General features: G+C 42.6%; 1 protein-coding gene across 1 annotated transcript; it reads right to left on the bottom strand.

Moving 5' to 3' along the window:
• Nucleotides 1-4,510: 4,510 nt before the first annotated feature.
• Nucleotides 4,511-12,932, bottom strand: LMOD2 (leiomodin 2). The gene is made up of 3 exons (XM_001086635.5): nucleotides 12,525-12,932; nucleotides 5,619-6,962; nucleotides 4,511-5,079 (listed from the first exon to the last, which is right to left on the bottom strand). Exons 1-3 carry the CDS (start codon nucleotides 12,795-12,797, stop codon nucleotides 5,053-5,055), a joined length of 1,644 nt encoding a protein of 547 aa, XP_001086635.1. The 5' UTR covers nucleotides 12,798-12,932; the 3' UTR covers nucleotides 4,511-5,052.
• Between the last annotated feature and the right edge of the window lie 709 nt (nucleotides 12,933-13,641).

Below are 13,641 nucleotides of genomic sequence, written 5' to 3'. Positions count from 1 at the left end.
CATGCTCTGTGGTTCAGATTGTCATATAATTTGTCCGACAAACTTGGTAAACATGACAATTTCTTTGGAACCTAATTTCCAGTTTTGGTGTACCACAATGATGCCACACAACTCTAGTCTATCTGGGAGATGGCTTTTTAGCTGTGGTTTGTCAGCCAATCATTTCTTCTAAGGGCTTTTGGAAAAGTTAAAAGTTACAATAGCTAAATAGTAAGGGAAGAGCTGGGACAAACAAAGTGTGTAACACCAGAGACAGGACTAATCAAAATAATCTAAATATCCAACAGTTCTTGAAATTGCTTAAATAAAATAGGATTTTAACAGTATGTAAACTATCTTCTTTTTGAAGAAAAAAAATGTTATGTATGTGTTCAAATATGTATTGAGAAGAATTTTTAAAGATGCACTAGACCAGGTACAAGTGACTCATGCCTGTAACCCCAGCACTTTGGGAGGCCAAGGCAGGCAGATCACTTAAGGCCAGGACTTCCAGATCAGCCTGGCCAACACGAAGAAACCCCGTCTCTACTAAAAATATTTTTAAAATTAGCCAGTCATGGTGGTGTATGCCTGTAATCCCAGCTACTTGAGAGCCTGAGGCATGAGAATCGCTTGAACCTAGAAGGCCTAGGTTGCAGTGAGCCGAGATCGTGCCACTGCACTCCAGCCTGGGTGACAGAGCAAGTCTCAGAAAAATTAAAAAACTAAATAAAAGATATGCACTAAAGAGTTATCAGTAATTCTTCTGTGTGGAGAGGATAATGGGGTTCTTTATGTTCTTTTGTTTATATGTATGTTCTGATTCTTCTTAATGATCGCACGTTATTTTAGTTCTAAAAAGAAAAGGACATACAGAATCTACACAATCTAAAATGTTAACTTTTTACCAAATTGTTTTTTACAGAATGACATAAAATCCTATGGTTTCCAACCATTTTTTATACTAGCCTTTTTCCTCAAATTGAAATGTCTTTCCCAATCCCCACACCCATGAAACTTTTTTTTCCTAGCCTGGTCACTTTATTGTTTAAACATTCTGATAGAGTCAGCTGGGAGTGGTGGCTCATGCCTGTACTCCCAGCACTTTGGGAGGCCAAGGTGGGCAGATCACAAGGTCAGGAGATCAAGACCATCCTGGCTAACACGGTGAAACCCCGTCTCTATGGGAAAAAAAAAATTGACCAGGCGTGGTGGTGGGTGCCTGTAGTCCCAGCTACTCGGGAGGCTGAGGCAGGAGAATGGCGTGAATCCAGGAGGTGGAGCTTGCAGTAAGCCGAGATCACGCCACTGCACTCCAGCCCAGGCAACAGAGCAAGACTCTGTCTCAAAAAAAAAAAAAAAAAAAAAAAATTGGATAGTGTCACATTCTCTGTGAAGCTTTCCTTGATCCAGAGTCTGCTGTAGATCAGGGATCTATGATAAAACGTGGTTCACAGGCTGAAGCCATCCAACAGTTATTTTTGTACAGCCTGTGAACTAAAAAAATTTTTACTCTTCTGGAAAGGTTGGTTTCCTTAAAATTCCCACTACTCTGAGGTAGAAGACACTTTCTAATTCAGCTTGGTCTCCCCAATCTGGAGGAGAGTGCCCTGTCCATAGGAGCCACTTGATAAATAAATGCAGAATGCATGAAGGAGCAGTGTAAGCTTCCTCCTCACACTAGAATGTAAGTTACATGAGGACAGGGGTTCTATTGCCTTTGCTCACTGTTTACCTCCAGTGTTTGGAAGAGTATCTGGAACACAGCAGGCACTCGGAAAATATTTGTGATTGTTAAGTGCACCAATATTGTTGCCATATTTCTGAGTTTTGTAAGTTTTAGATCAATCTGTAGTCTTTTATATCATACATTTGGCAATTTATGGAAATAAAAGTCCACCTTAAGAGCTTCAGAAAAACAAGGAAGAGGCAGCTTTAACTGTGTCGAGAAAGGAAGTAGTTATGAGATCTTTTCAAGAGCGTATTGATTTCCCCGTCTTTAGGGCGTCTGCATAGGGACACTGCAGCCTGTAATTACCTCTTCCTTTCACCCAGTGGTAGCAACAGTCTCAGGCAGGTATTAAATCAAGATCCTGCTGACACCGAGTTATTAAATACCTGTGGCAGCAGGGCTCATGAAGTAGAGGGACTCAGCATCCTGGCCCTGTTTCAAATCAGGATGAGCTGTACTGAGCTGTACTTTCAGAGATTAACATGCGCACATTAATCACAGCCTAAACACTTCATCTGCTCTTGGACAGTCTCTCTCCCAATGAGTTGAAAGCTCTTTATAGAGGATGAACTAATTAGTTTTCATATCAGCTTTATGAGTTTCCAGGGAGGATGGACCAGGATCCCCGTTCTGTGCTGAATAATGATCATCATAATACTTTGCATGTTTACAGTACTGGATTCTGAACACATTGTAGAAATGCTTTTTTCATAATGATAAATGTGCCCGCTGAGAATCTGACCATATTACACTTGTCTTATTATGTGCTTTATCACTTTGTTTCTTAGATTGATGTGAGAGCCTGTATCTTCATTTAAACTTTGTGAAGTCCCTAGTAAGTACATGTTGGTCTCTCTTAAGGCACAGAAAGCCACAGTAAGGCAGCTTGTTAAAATGCAAAGGAGAAAATGTATCTCCTCATCACTTGCTTCTGGTGAGAAGGCTTGACCAGTCTCCCCAGCCCAACCAGCTCCTGGTAATACTCGTACTAGCCTTTTCCTCTTTATTCAGGAGGGCTGCCACACCCCGCTCCTGGGATCGCCACATGGCTTAATCAATGACCCAGTTTATCAGCAAACTTTTGCTCCTCTGCCTCATCAGACTGGAGGTGGAAGCTGTTCACCTCTCACAACCCTTTGACTTAGAAGAGCCTGTCTTCACGCACACACAAGGGTCAGAGGAAGGGAACGCCTGCCTTGGCTTTCTGTTCTAAATTCACACACCTGCACACATACATGCCTTTTAAAAACCTACATTTTACCTTTTATTTCCTTGAACAACAAGAATGAATGTAATTTTGAACACAAGGTGAAAATAGTGACGTCTCTACCAAGGGAAATGAAGATCTCCACTGTTCTAAGAACGGTGAACCTTGGGAGGTTGAGTCTGGATGGAAGAAGAGAGGTACAGTGACACAAAAGGAGCATGAGCTTCACAGTCAGAGACACCAGGCTTACCCTCTCTGTACCTCAGTTTACTCATCTATAAAATTGCAATAGAACCTTTAAATGTTGTTGTGAAAACATGAGACAACTTAGTTCAGAAAATATCAGTCACCTTCCCTCCCTCACATGGAATCAGGACACCGACTAGCTCATGGGCCACTGGGATCCTTTTTAAGTGATGATGTCAGTTGTTATTCTGTAAGAGAATGGCTGAACAGCAGAAACAGACTCAAAGAGCCAGGCTGAAGGACTATGGGAGAGATTTTCTAGTGAAACACAATCCTCTTGACTGGAGATAATCCAAAGCTCTGTATCTGAAGCAAACAATTATTTACTGGGTGACCCAGAGAGTTTGCCAAGACCACTGTTATAATCTGTAGGACACAAAGGATACATCACTAATCATAGTTAATACAAAGGACTTTAGAGGGACTTATAACTTTCATAAATTAGAGTGGAGAGCTAGAGTGAAGTGAAGGTAATTCAATATGTCTTTCTCTTATTTGAATTAAGACACTTCTTGAGTGACAGGGGTAGAAGGATAGCTGGAAAAAATGCATGTGCCCCATGTCCCCATGTCTATTTTGTGAATGTTGGCATCGTTGTGATTTGTGTAGAGACCCACTAGACTAAGGCTTATCCAAGGAGAGTTCAAAGAGCCACTTGAATCATCCTTAGCATCAGCCAAAATGTAGCTTTGAATTTAGGGGTCTTATCTTCCAGTATTCCTCTAGCACTTATTTCCTTCCTACCATGAAACTTCTTTTCAATTTTATTCCTTCAAGAGATCATTCATTTTTATAACAAATGATTGAATCGACATCTGGGTATCTATGGGACTTCTGGAAACATGGAAGCATCAGCTTCATCCTGGGTCTAGCATCCATGAATCTAAGATGATAATGACCACAATGGGGATCTTTTCACAACTTGTTATCTCACTTTGAAGAAAGTTCTTACTGGGCACACTGGCTCACACCTATAATCCCCATGCTTTGAGAGCCCCGGGTGCGAGGATCTCTTGAGCCCAGGAGTTGGAAACTAGTCTAGGCAACACAGTGAGACCCCGTCTCTACAAAAAAAATCAAATTGTTAGCCAGGTGTGGTGGTGCATGCCTGTAGTCCTAGGGACTCCAGAGGCTGAGGCAGAAGGATCAGTGGAGCCTAGGAGTTTGAGGCTGCAATGAGGTATGTTTGCGCCACTGCACTCCAGCCTGGGTAACAGAGCCAGACTCTGTCTCAAAAAAATAAAAAATAAAAAAAATTCTTGCTTGCAGTCCTTTAGAAAGAGATCTGATCAGATTTTCTTGAACAAGAGGAAACAAAGAAAGGCAAATGCTTAGGACCCAGACCCTTTTTGGGCGAGAATGTAATATTTTTTAATATCCAGTAATGTTACATACACACCTGACAGATGTATCAACTCACAGAAAAATATTAGTTTGGCTTTTTTAAAAAAGGGAAAAAACTTCAATACACATGTATCGAGATTACAAAAATCTGACAGATGTATCAAGTTACAGAAAAATATTAGTTTGGCTTAAAAAAAAGGGAAAAAACTTCAATCCACATTTATTGAGATTACAAAAATAACAGCACATTTCATGAACTCATTACAAGTCGGAGTTACCAACACATCTAGAGATAGGAAGAGCATCTTTAAATTAATTGCTTCTTGCCAATACAAATCTCACAACATAAAAAATAAATTTATGTTCATATTTACAGAAGAAACATGCTGATTGTTTCTTAAGATTCTCTTCGGAATTAATGGGCGAGATTATTTTTAAAGTCAGGGATCATTCTGAATTGAAGAAGTTATTTTAGAAACATCTCACGATGCATTTTGCGTAATACCACTGAACAGTTCTGCATCCTCTTCTAGAGATCGTGTTTTTATCGCAGGGCTTCTGGAACTTCCACCTACAAAAATAGCGGATTTTCTCTCAATGAAACAACACACATGATAAGGGAAAAATATCCGTAGGATATGTCTCTAGCAGTATCCTCTGAGAAGAACTCAAGCATAGGTTGATTATTGCTGCATGGTAATAATTGTTGTTACCATGTTATACATTTTATGTTATAAATTAGGTATCAAATCAATCACAACTCTGTGGTAAAATTTTTGACAAGTGGTGAATCCTTTTGGAATTTAGATTATATTCCCTGGTCTTCTTCTTAAGGGAATTGGGACATGTATGTCCGGGAGTGTCTTAAAATGGTCCTGGCCCTTATATGACTGAGAGGCTGGGAAAGTGGCCCAGATGTTCCTCTCAAATGGAAATGTGCTCACTTTTGTGCCCGCTCCTAATGTTTCAAACTTGGCGTGTTTGCTCTCGCATACTAAAATATTGAAAGTACTGATAAGTATTGTGAGAGGTGACTTTGGTACCACCGTGCAATGGAGGACAACTCATTTACTGTATCTGTGCCCCTGTGTCTGTTCTCTGGTTACTTACCCGCTTTAGCTGTTTTATGCTGCTTCCCCGAATTGCTTCCATGAGATTCTCATGAGCTGATCTCTGTGGGGTAGAAGGTCGGGAACTGTCTTCCATTTTCTTCTCTTGCACTGACCTCAGAGAATTTTTTATTTCCTTTAGGACATTGTTTGGCTGTTTCTTGACCTTTTTCCCTTTTTTCTTTTTCTGTCCATTTTGTAATGCCCGTTGGGCACTCTCCTGTTGTTTGATGACTTCTGCAATGTTTCTGGTAATGAGCTTTTTCTCTGGGAGTGGAGGAGGGGGAGGAGGAGGAGGTGGTGGCAGCCTTTGGGAAGAAGGAGGGGGAGGGGGAGGGGGAGGAGGGGGAGGAGGAGGAGGTGTGGCCACAGGAGACAGAGGACGGCTCCTCACAGTCCGGACTTTTTTGGAGAGTTTTGGGGATGACCAGGGTGAGTGCCTGGGAGACACATAAGGTGAAGAGCTAGGTGTTCCTCTTTGCCAGACTTTGGTCCTAAGATTGGGTCCTCCATCATATCCCTCCTGCTGTTTTTGCTCCTGCAAACGTTTTTGCCTCTGTTTATCCATATTTCTTGTCAAAATGCTCGTCATGCTCATTCTTGGTCCTGGGAGCTCAAAATGGTATCCCAGCCTCAGCAGCGTCGTGTTCTCCTTCAGCAGCTTGACAATCTCCATTTCCACCTGGCTGCCCATGATGTGCCTCTGGTTGTGGAAACGCAGCTCCGTGAGCACCGTGTTGTGCTGCAGAGCTCTCATGATGGCCAGGATCCCCTTTCCCGTTATGAAGTTGGAATCAACGTTTATATTGGTGATGTGCTCATTGACTTTGAGCATCTCCGCAATGGCCATGGCCGCACTGTCGTCGGCATGCGTGTTGGCCAGACTGAACGTCTTCACCACAGTGTTGTCCTTGAGGGCTTCAGCAAAGCGGGTGAGGGTCTGTGTTGTGATGTTCTCAATGTTGTTCAGATTGACTTCTGTGGTGTCAGGGTCATTGCTTTTAATCTTGTCCAAAGCGTCCTCAATCACTGTAGGATTTCCACAAGGGTGAATGGCAGCTGGGGACTCTGTGTTTCTTCCATTGCTGTCGTTGGTCAAATTTATGTTCTCTATTTGACTTTTAAATATCTTTGGCTTAGAGTTATCAGAATTGACACTATCATAATTTACAGTTCCATTAATCCCTTTTGCAGTTTCAATTGTTCTTTCCTCTTCATCGCTGTCTTCTTCCTCCTCTTCCTCCTGGGACTCCTCCTCCTCCTCTGTATACACTTCCTCAGAAACCTCACTGTTACTTTCAGTAAAGATAAGCTCTTCCTCACTTTCCTCTTTGTCTTCTGCAACCTAAAGAGTATGATATCATCGTTAAGCTTCTTAAAAATGATATCATTTTTAAGTACATTTTTTAACTTGCAAAAGTAGCACATGGCAAGTGACATAAGTTTATAAGGAAAAAAGTTAACAGTCCTCTGCTTCTGATCTGTCTAGTTCTCATGACCAAGGCTGACATTTTATTGCAATAAAGAGCAATAGCTTTTTCTACAAACATTTCTCTTGTTTTCTACAGAATATCCAGAATTCAACTTATTGAATAAAATTATATAATCATTTTGCCAATCTGAACAAATAAATCAGAACTTCAGCTTTGGAAAACCTTGATAAATTTGTCCACCTCCTGAGGACCGACTCTTACTGGTTAACTCTCCATTTACTTACAATGTAGCAAATTCAACCATCCCTTCTGGAATCACTCTGTCTTATTTCTCCATCTCAAGCAATCAAATGACAACAAAAATATACAATATGTTAATGAGTTCCCCTTTTTAATGCTCAAAAATTCCCAAATTTGCCATCCATAGCAGATGCGACAGAAGCCAACCACTCTCTGCCAGGCCTTGCCTCAGTGTAGACAGAAGCAGAGCTGTCATTTGCTCCTCCAGCATTTATCTGCCTCTGCGGTAGAGCCGGCACAGGGATTCAGAGACTCTCTGAATCACCTGAGAGCTGCCTCTGTAGCTGTCCCTTATCTGGGCAAGGGAAGTCTAAAGGCAGGGCTGCTGCTCAGGACAGCAGGAAGTCAAAATCCAGTTCGATGCAGAGGAAACATTCAGGTCACCCTTTTGGGAAGCTCACCTTGAAACCTCCATCTAGTCCAGGGTTAAATGAGACAGACTGCAGAAGAACAGGTGGGAAAGATAATCACCCTTGGCACCCACTAGATTCTAACCAGTAAAGTGGATGGAACAGCAGAGAACAGTAGAAAATCTTGAAGTAAGCCATTGCCCCAGCCTGATGGTCTTAAATTATTTAGCATGTATCAATTATGAAAGGCTTTCAGGCAAACACGATTTCATTCTATCTTTGTCTTTCCTGTTTACAAGACTTGCTGCACAAAGAAGCCCAAGTAACCCCTTGTTTCTCTTTTTCTTGCTATCTTTTCTGATTTTTACAAAAATAAAGGTCTAGAAATTGCTGACAGAGTCTGATTTTTTTCTCCTGCTGTCTCTTTAGTCCTTTCTCTTTATCTTTTCTGCAGCCCTGGGACCCTGCCCTGTCCTCCAAGCCCTGATTCTTCTCTCTATATTGGCAACTTTTTTCTGACCCCAAGGGTGCCCGCTGCCTGAGGCATGTGGATCTAGCTTTGGAAAACACCGCACTTATCTCCAGGCTTGTTTGCCCAGTTGCTGTCACAAAATAGCCTCCAGTTATCCACTCTTTGGAGTGGCAGGCACCAAGCGATGGCCTGGGGAAGGGGTCAGCCACTCCTGGGATGACTTGTCCAGTCTTAATTTACTCCCTTTTACTCCCTTCTTCAGGAGCAGGGAGGGAGAGAGACGGATACTCTGTGTGTCTGCGTGTGTGTGTGTGTGTGTGTGTGTGAGAGAGAGAGAGAGAGAGAGAAAGAGAGAGAAAGGTTTGGTGGCAGCTGGCTGCAAGTCACAATGCAACAACGTAAGAAAAAGAGTGTGGCTCTAGCCAAGTCTGCGGGCATATGCGAGGGGAGAGAGGAAGCCTTCCCTGCCCAGCAATGAAACAAATTGATTAACCCGAGAAGGAAAGAATTGTGGGCTGACTTCTCCTCATCCCCATTTCACTCCAAATTCCTTATCATTCTAGTCCCTGTAAAGCTGTGTGTGTTCATGTGTTTGTATGTATTTTTAGCTGTTTTAGTATTTGGAGGAAAGGGGCCTGTCTCAAAATCCAAGGTATACAGCCTTGTATGACACCATTACATTTCATTCCCTTTGGTTTTTTTAAAGACCCTCTGGCTCTATCTGCAAGATCTGTTTTCCCCTCGTAATGTACCTGGACAGGTAATACCTGAAACTGTGAGTTGTCATATAGCATCTAAATGATAGCTCTCCCAGAAAGCCTTCTTTGACATCCCCTCCAATTATCCCTCCGATGCATTCCCGTAGCACTGTACTCGCCCCCAATAAAGTACCTGTCACTCTTTATTTTGGTCACTTGTTTTCCCCAGCAGACGGTTAGCTGTTGAGAGCAGCGGACCATCTCTGCTTTGCTCACCTAGCACAGTGCTTAGCCTGTAGTAGGAGCTCAATAATTATTTGTTTACCGAATGGCTCTAAGTTGACATTGGTTAACCACAGCTGAGAGTTAGGACTAGACACAGGAGAAAGGTGACAAGCCCTCCCAGTTTGCCTGAGTGTGAAGGGTTCCCCAGGATTTTAGTCATGAATCTAGACAGTCCCGGACAATCTGAGATGATTAGTCACCCTAGGTGGGGGACGTCTGCAGAAAGAAGAACAGAAGGGGAAAAGGTGTCTACAGAGGCGAGGTGAAAGGATGCAAAAAACAGACTTTGCTCACTTTATAAAATATTCTGTCCCTAGGGGCCTATTTTATGACAGATTTCCTATATGCCATGCTTTGGCATTAACCCTGATTATTTGAAGAATGGAGGTGGGAAGGAGGGTGTAGAATGAGGAGGTGGGAGATGTCAAGGGACTGGACAAGGAGAAGGGGAATGTTAGCAAACTTAGAAAACAAATCAGGTAATAAGAAGAGTGGCCATTTCTCCTGATTGCCTCCCTATTATGTACGTACATATCACATTCAAAGTATGTGTTAATTGACTGTTTATGTTATTGGTAAGGCTTCTGGTATACAGTAGGCTATTAGTAGTTAAGGTTTGGGGGAGTCAAAAGTTATACATGAATTTTGGATGCTGCAGGGGCAGGAGTTGGTGGGCCTGACCCCCATGTTGTTCAGGAGGTAACTATAGTTGAGCGGTTCTTAAGTTTTACTGTGTGTCATAATCACCTGTGAGAGCACCAATTGTTGGGCCCCATCCCCAGAGTGTCTCGTTCATCAGATTGAGGGGAGCTCTATAATTTGCAGTTCTAAGAAGATCCCGGGTAATGCTGATGCTGCTGACTGGGCACCCACAATTTTGAAATGTTCTTTAATTTTCAGGTCTATGTAATTAACAGTTCTGTTAACTTCTAATGAATTTCTTAACCTCGCCTTGTCTCACTTCTCCAGTGCAGAAAGTTAAGAATGAAGTGAGATAACGGGAGAAACTCATTGGCACCTGTGCTGAGATTGAACCACTGTCAATAGGGGAGCTAGACCATTGGGATTCTAGGGTCCCTGGGAGCTCCAGTGTGGCGTAAGTTTGTGTAAGCCCAGGTGGGCAGAAAGTCTGCAATTCAACAGGTGTTGCGTCTGCTTTTTGTAAGCCTTTACAGAGCCAGCTGCCTGATAATCAGTCAAGACCCTCCGCTCCGTCTCAGGGTCCCTACTTTACGGCTTTTCACTTACGCATCTACCTTGTTCCCCCAGCCACCCCACAGTTGCATGGAGAGTTTTCCTGTTGTGGGAATTGGATTTGCACCCTCCATCAGCAAGCTCCTGCTCATCACGCTTTGCAACTACAGAGAGCTGGCCAGCAGGGAAAGTACTGGGAGAAAAGTTAACTAGCCTAGAAAGGAACTGAAGTCCATCAACACAGCAGCCTCTCTAATTGAGCTCATAAGCCATTAGCAGGGATCAGCAAAACCTTTGGCAGGATCAGGTGGGTTCATCCAGCTGACGACAAGTTTTGCCCTTTTCTTCCACCACTGTCACACATTGTGACATTAAAAAGTCTTTGTTGGATTATTGATACACTGGTTGTATAGCCTGGATATTCTGAGACAGTTGTATTCTTTTTTTTTTTTTAAATGAGACAAGGTTTCGGTTTGTGGCTCAGACTGAGTGCAGTGGCACAGCCGTAGCTCACTGCAGCCTCAACCTCCTATGCTGAAGCCATCCTCCCACCTCAGCCTCCTGAGCAGCTGGGACTACCACTTGCTAATGTTCCACCACACCCCGCTAATTTTTTTTTGTTTGTTTGTTTTAGAGATGAGATCTCACTATTTGCCAGAGCTGGTCTTGAACTCTTAGGCTCAAGTGATTCTCCTGCCTCAGCCTCCCAAAAAAGTGTTGGGATTACAGGTGTGAGCCACCATACCCGGCCAGTTTTATTAGAGAGTTTTAAATAATTGTGATAATAATGTCATTATTATTTTGACACTCATTATCACATCAAAGAAAAAAAAATCCCTCTTAAAACAATGGTTGTGGAGGAATTGACCTGCCCAAGTACTGACTTGTATGTGTCCTTCCTTCTAACACACCCCTTCTAGCTGCTCAATACCATGGCCTTGGCAGACCCTGGCCGGATCCCAGTGGCCCTTCCTGCAATGATTGACATGGACAAAACTCACACATATCTTGCTGCAATTGTGGCCCACATAACCCTATCATCAAGATCATCTAACAGCCCTAGATTAGTGCTGTGGAAGTCTTGCCATTGGCTTTAGGCCATTTTGACTTTAGATGATTCTAACAGAGTGCAAGGGTTTTAAACTGTTTCTCCTGACCTCTGTTCTTCCATAATTCTGGAAGAATTTTTTTTTGTTATATGGACACTTTATTATCATTACTATTTTCCCAGAGAATAGTAGTCTTTTGGACTTCCTGCTGGTAATGACTCATTTGGCAAATTCAAAGTAACCATTTACTGGGCAATACACAAGAGATTCATAGACCTGAGCTCTGATATAAGCACATTTACTAATCTCAGGATCACCATCGTAAAGGAGACAGAAATCTTAGAGATCATCTATACAGCTGTGCTGCCCCTGAGTCCTCAGATGGGTTTCAGGATGTGTTATCATTTTGAAATTCTATGCAAAAGTTGGTGTATTTTGCACAAACCCAGGGCTATTTTAAGACGGTTCATAACTTATCAGAATTTCAAAGGGGTTCTTGATTCACAAAAGAAACACTGTCTCTAACTCCCTCGATATCCAGAGGGAAAGCGAACCCTGAAGTGACAGTTCAAGGTCTAACAACATGGGAACAGAGCAGGGACTCTTAACAAGGCCCCGTGACTCTCAGTGTCATGTACTTCCCACCACCCCACACTTCTTGGTGTTGGAACAGAACTATTTCACCATAGCTACTATCACAGTCAAAGCAACCAGTGTTCCCACTTTTGTCTTTATAGGAGAGAATAAATGTACTTAACTGAAAAAAAAATGTATACATGTTATACGTACACATATATCTTAGGAACATTACCAACTTATAGCTCCAACAAGACTTATGTTTGGCAAAATATTGAATCCCATACACTGGTTGAGAATTATTTTCCGCTTGAGCTTTCTGTTTGTAATCAAAGAGCCCCAATTAAGAATTTTACATATTATGATCCATTGGGTGACCATAGCATTTACATGATTATTTCAGCCTGAGAAATGATTTAATAGCAAGTATAAATGGGTTATAGAAAAATTCAAGTGATTAGAATTGAGAAGTTAGGGAAAACAAGTGTCTAGGTTTGGGATGGGGTGATGGGGAGGTGGGGTTAGCCAATGAAAAGTCCCGAGAGCCTACCTTTCCACATTCCCCCAGTCTCTCCTTCTCCAAGAGTTTTTGGGACTCCTTTTCCCAATAGGCCATCAGTGCCTCTCTGCTGAATGTCCCTGTGGGGGTTTTCTCAGTCAGGCTCTTCTGCCTTAGCCCCACGGGAAGGTTGCGGTCAGGTTCAATGTCTTCCAACTCTCTCTCTAGCTCCTTCAGCTCCTCAGCTGACAGGGAGGCGAGGAGTTCATCCTCGTCGATGGATTCATATTTACTGAGTCCTCTTCGGTAGCCAAAGGTAGACATGGTCCCTGCTTTGTCAGACCCAGAAGGAGCTTGAAGGACCAGGCATTCAAGGCAGCCAGAAGCAGGCAGGGGGGCAAGTGGCAGACTGGTCAACAACTGGTGCTAGGAGTGGCTGCGGGAGCCTTTTAAGAGTGGTGATACAGGGCTGTGACAATGCAGAGAGGGGTGAAAGCATGGGCTGTTTTAAGCATCAGACGTCAGCCAGACATTTGAACACAAAGAATGTCACATCGGTGGTGGATGGAGGTCTCAGAACCAGTGGGGATTATTAACATACTGGCCAGGGCCATATTTAGCTGAGCCTGATAGCTCATGAGGACAGGCAGAGAGTGTTTCAGATAAGGAGTAACATAGTTCTTCTCACTTTGTATTCAAACAACAGGGGAATAAAATTTATTTTGAAAATGACTTGCCGCCACCACCATGTCCATGAAAAGATTTTTTCATTATAATCTTCGGGTTGAGAAATGTCTCCACAGTACTGCATGGGTAGTTATTCTGGTTCTTCTATAAACATACTGTGGGTGCTACTGATGGGGACAGAAGGTCATAATAATATAATATTTCATAATTTTATTGTACTTTGCGGTTTACAAAGCACTTTAATCAGTTTTTCTAATCATAAATCCTGTGAGATGAATAACATGGTTCTCATTTATAGATGTTGGCAACCGAGGCATGGAGAGATTAAGTGTAACGTCAGAAGTCAGAGAGCTGAAAGTACAGAGAAGTGCCTCTCTCCACTGAACAAAATGCTTCCTCCTTCTCACCATGATTACTAGTGAAAAACTAGACTTGCAAATAAAACTCTAAAAAGACAAACCATAGTACTGGGTATGATTTG

The sequence above is a fragment of the Macaca mulatta genome, chromosome 3, assembly GCF_049350105.2.
Source record: "Macaca mulatta isolate MMU2019108-1 chromosome 3, T2T-MMU8v2.0, whole genome shotgun sequence".
NCBI lineage: Eukaryota > Metazoa > Chordata > Mammalia > Primates > Cercopithecidae > Macaca > Macaca mulatta.
The sequence above is the reverse complement of the archived record's forward strand: the minus strand, read 5'-3'. Positions and strand labels throughout refer to the sequence as shown.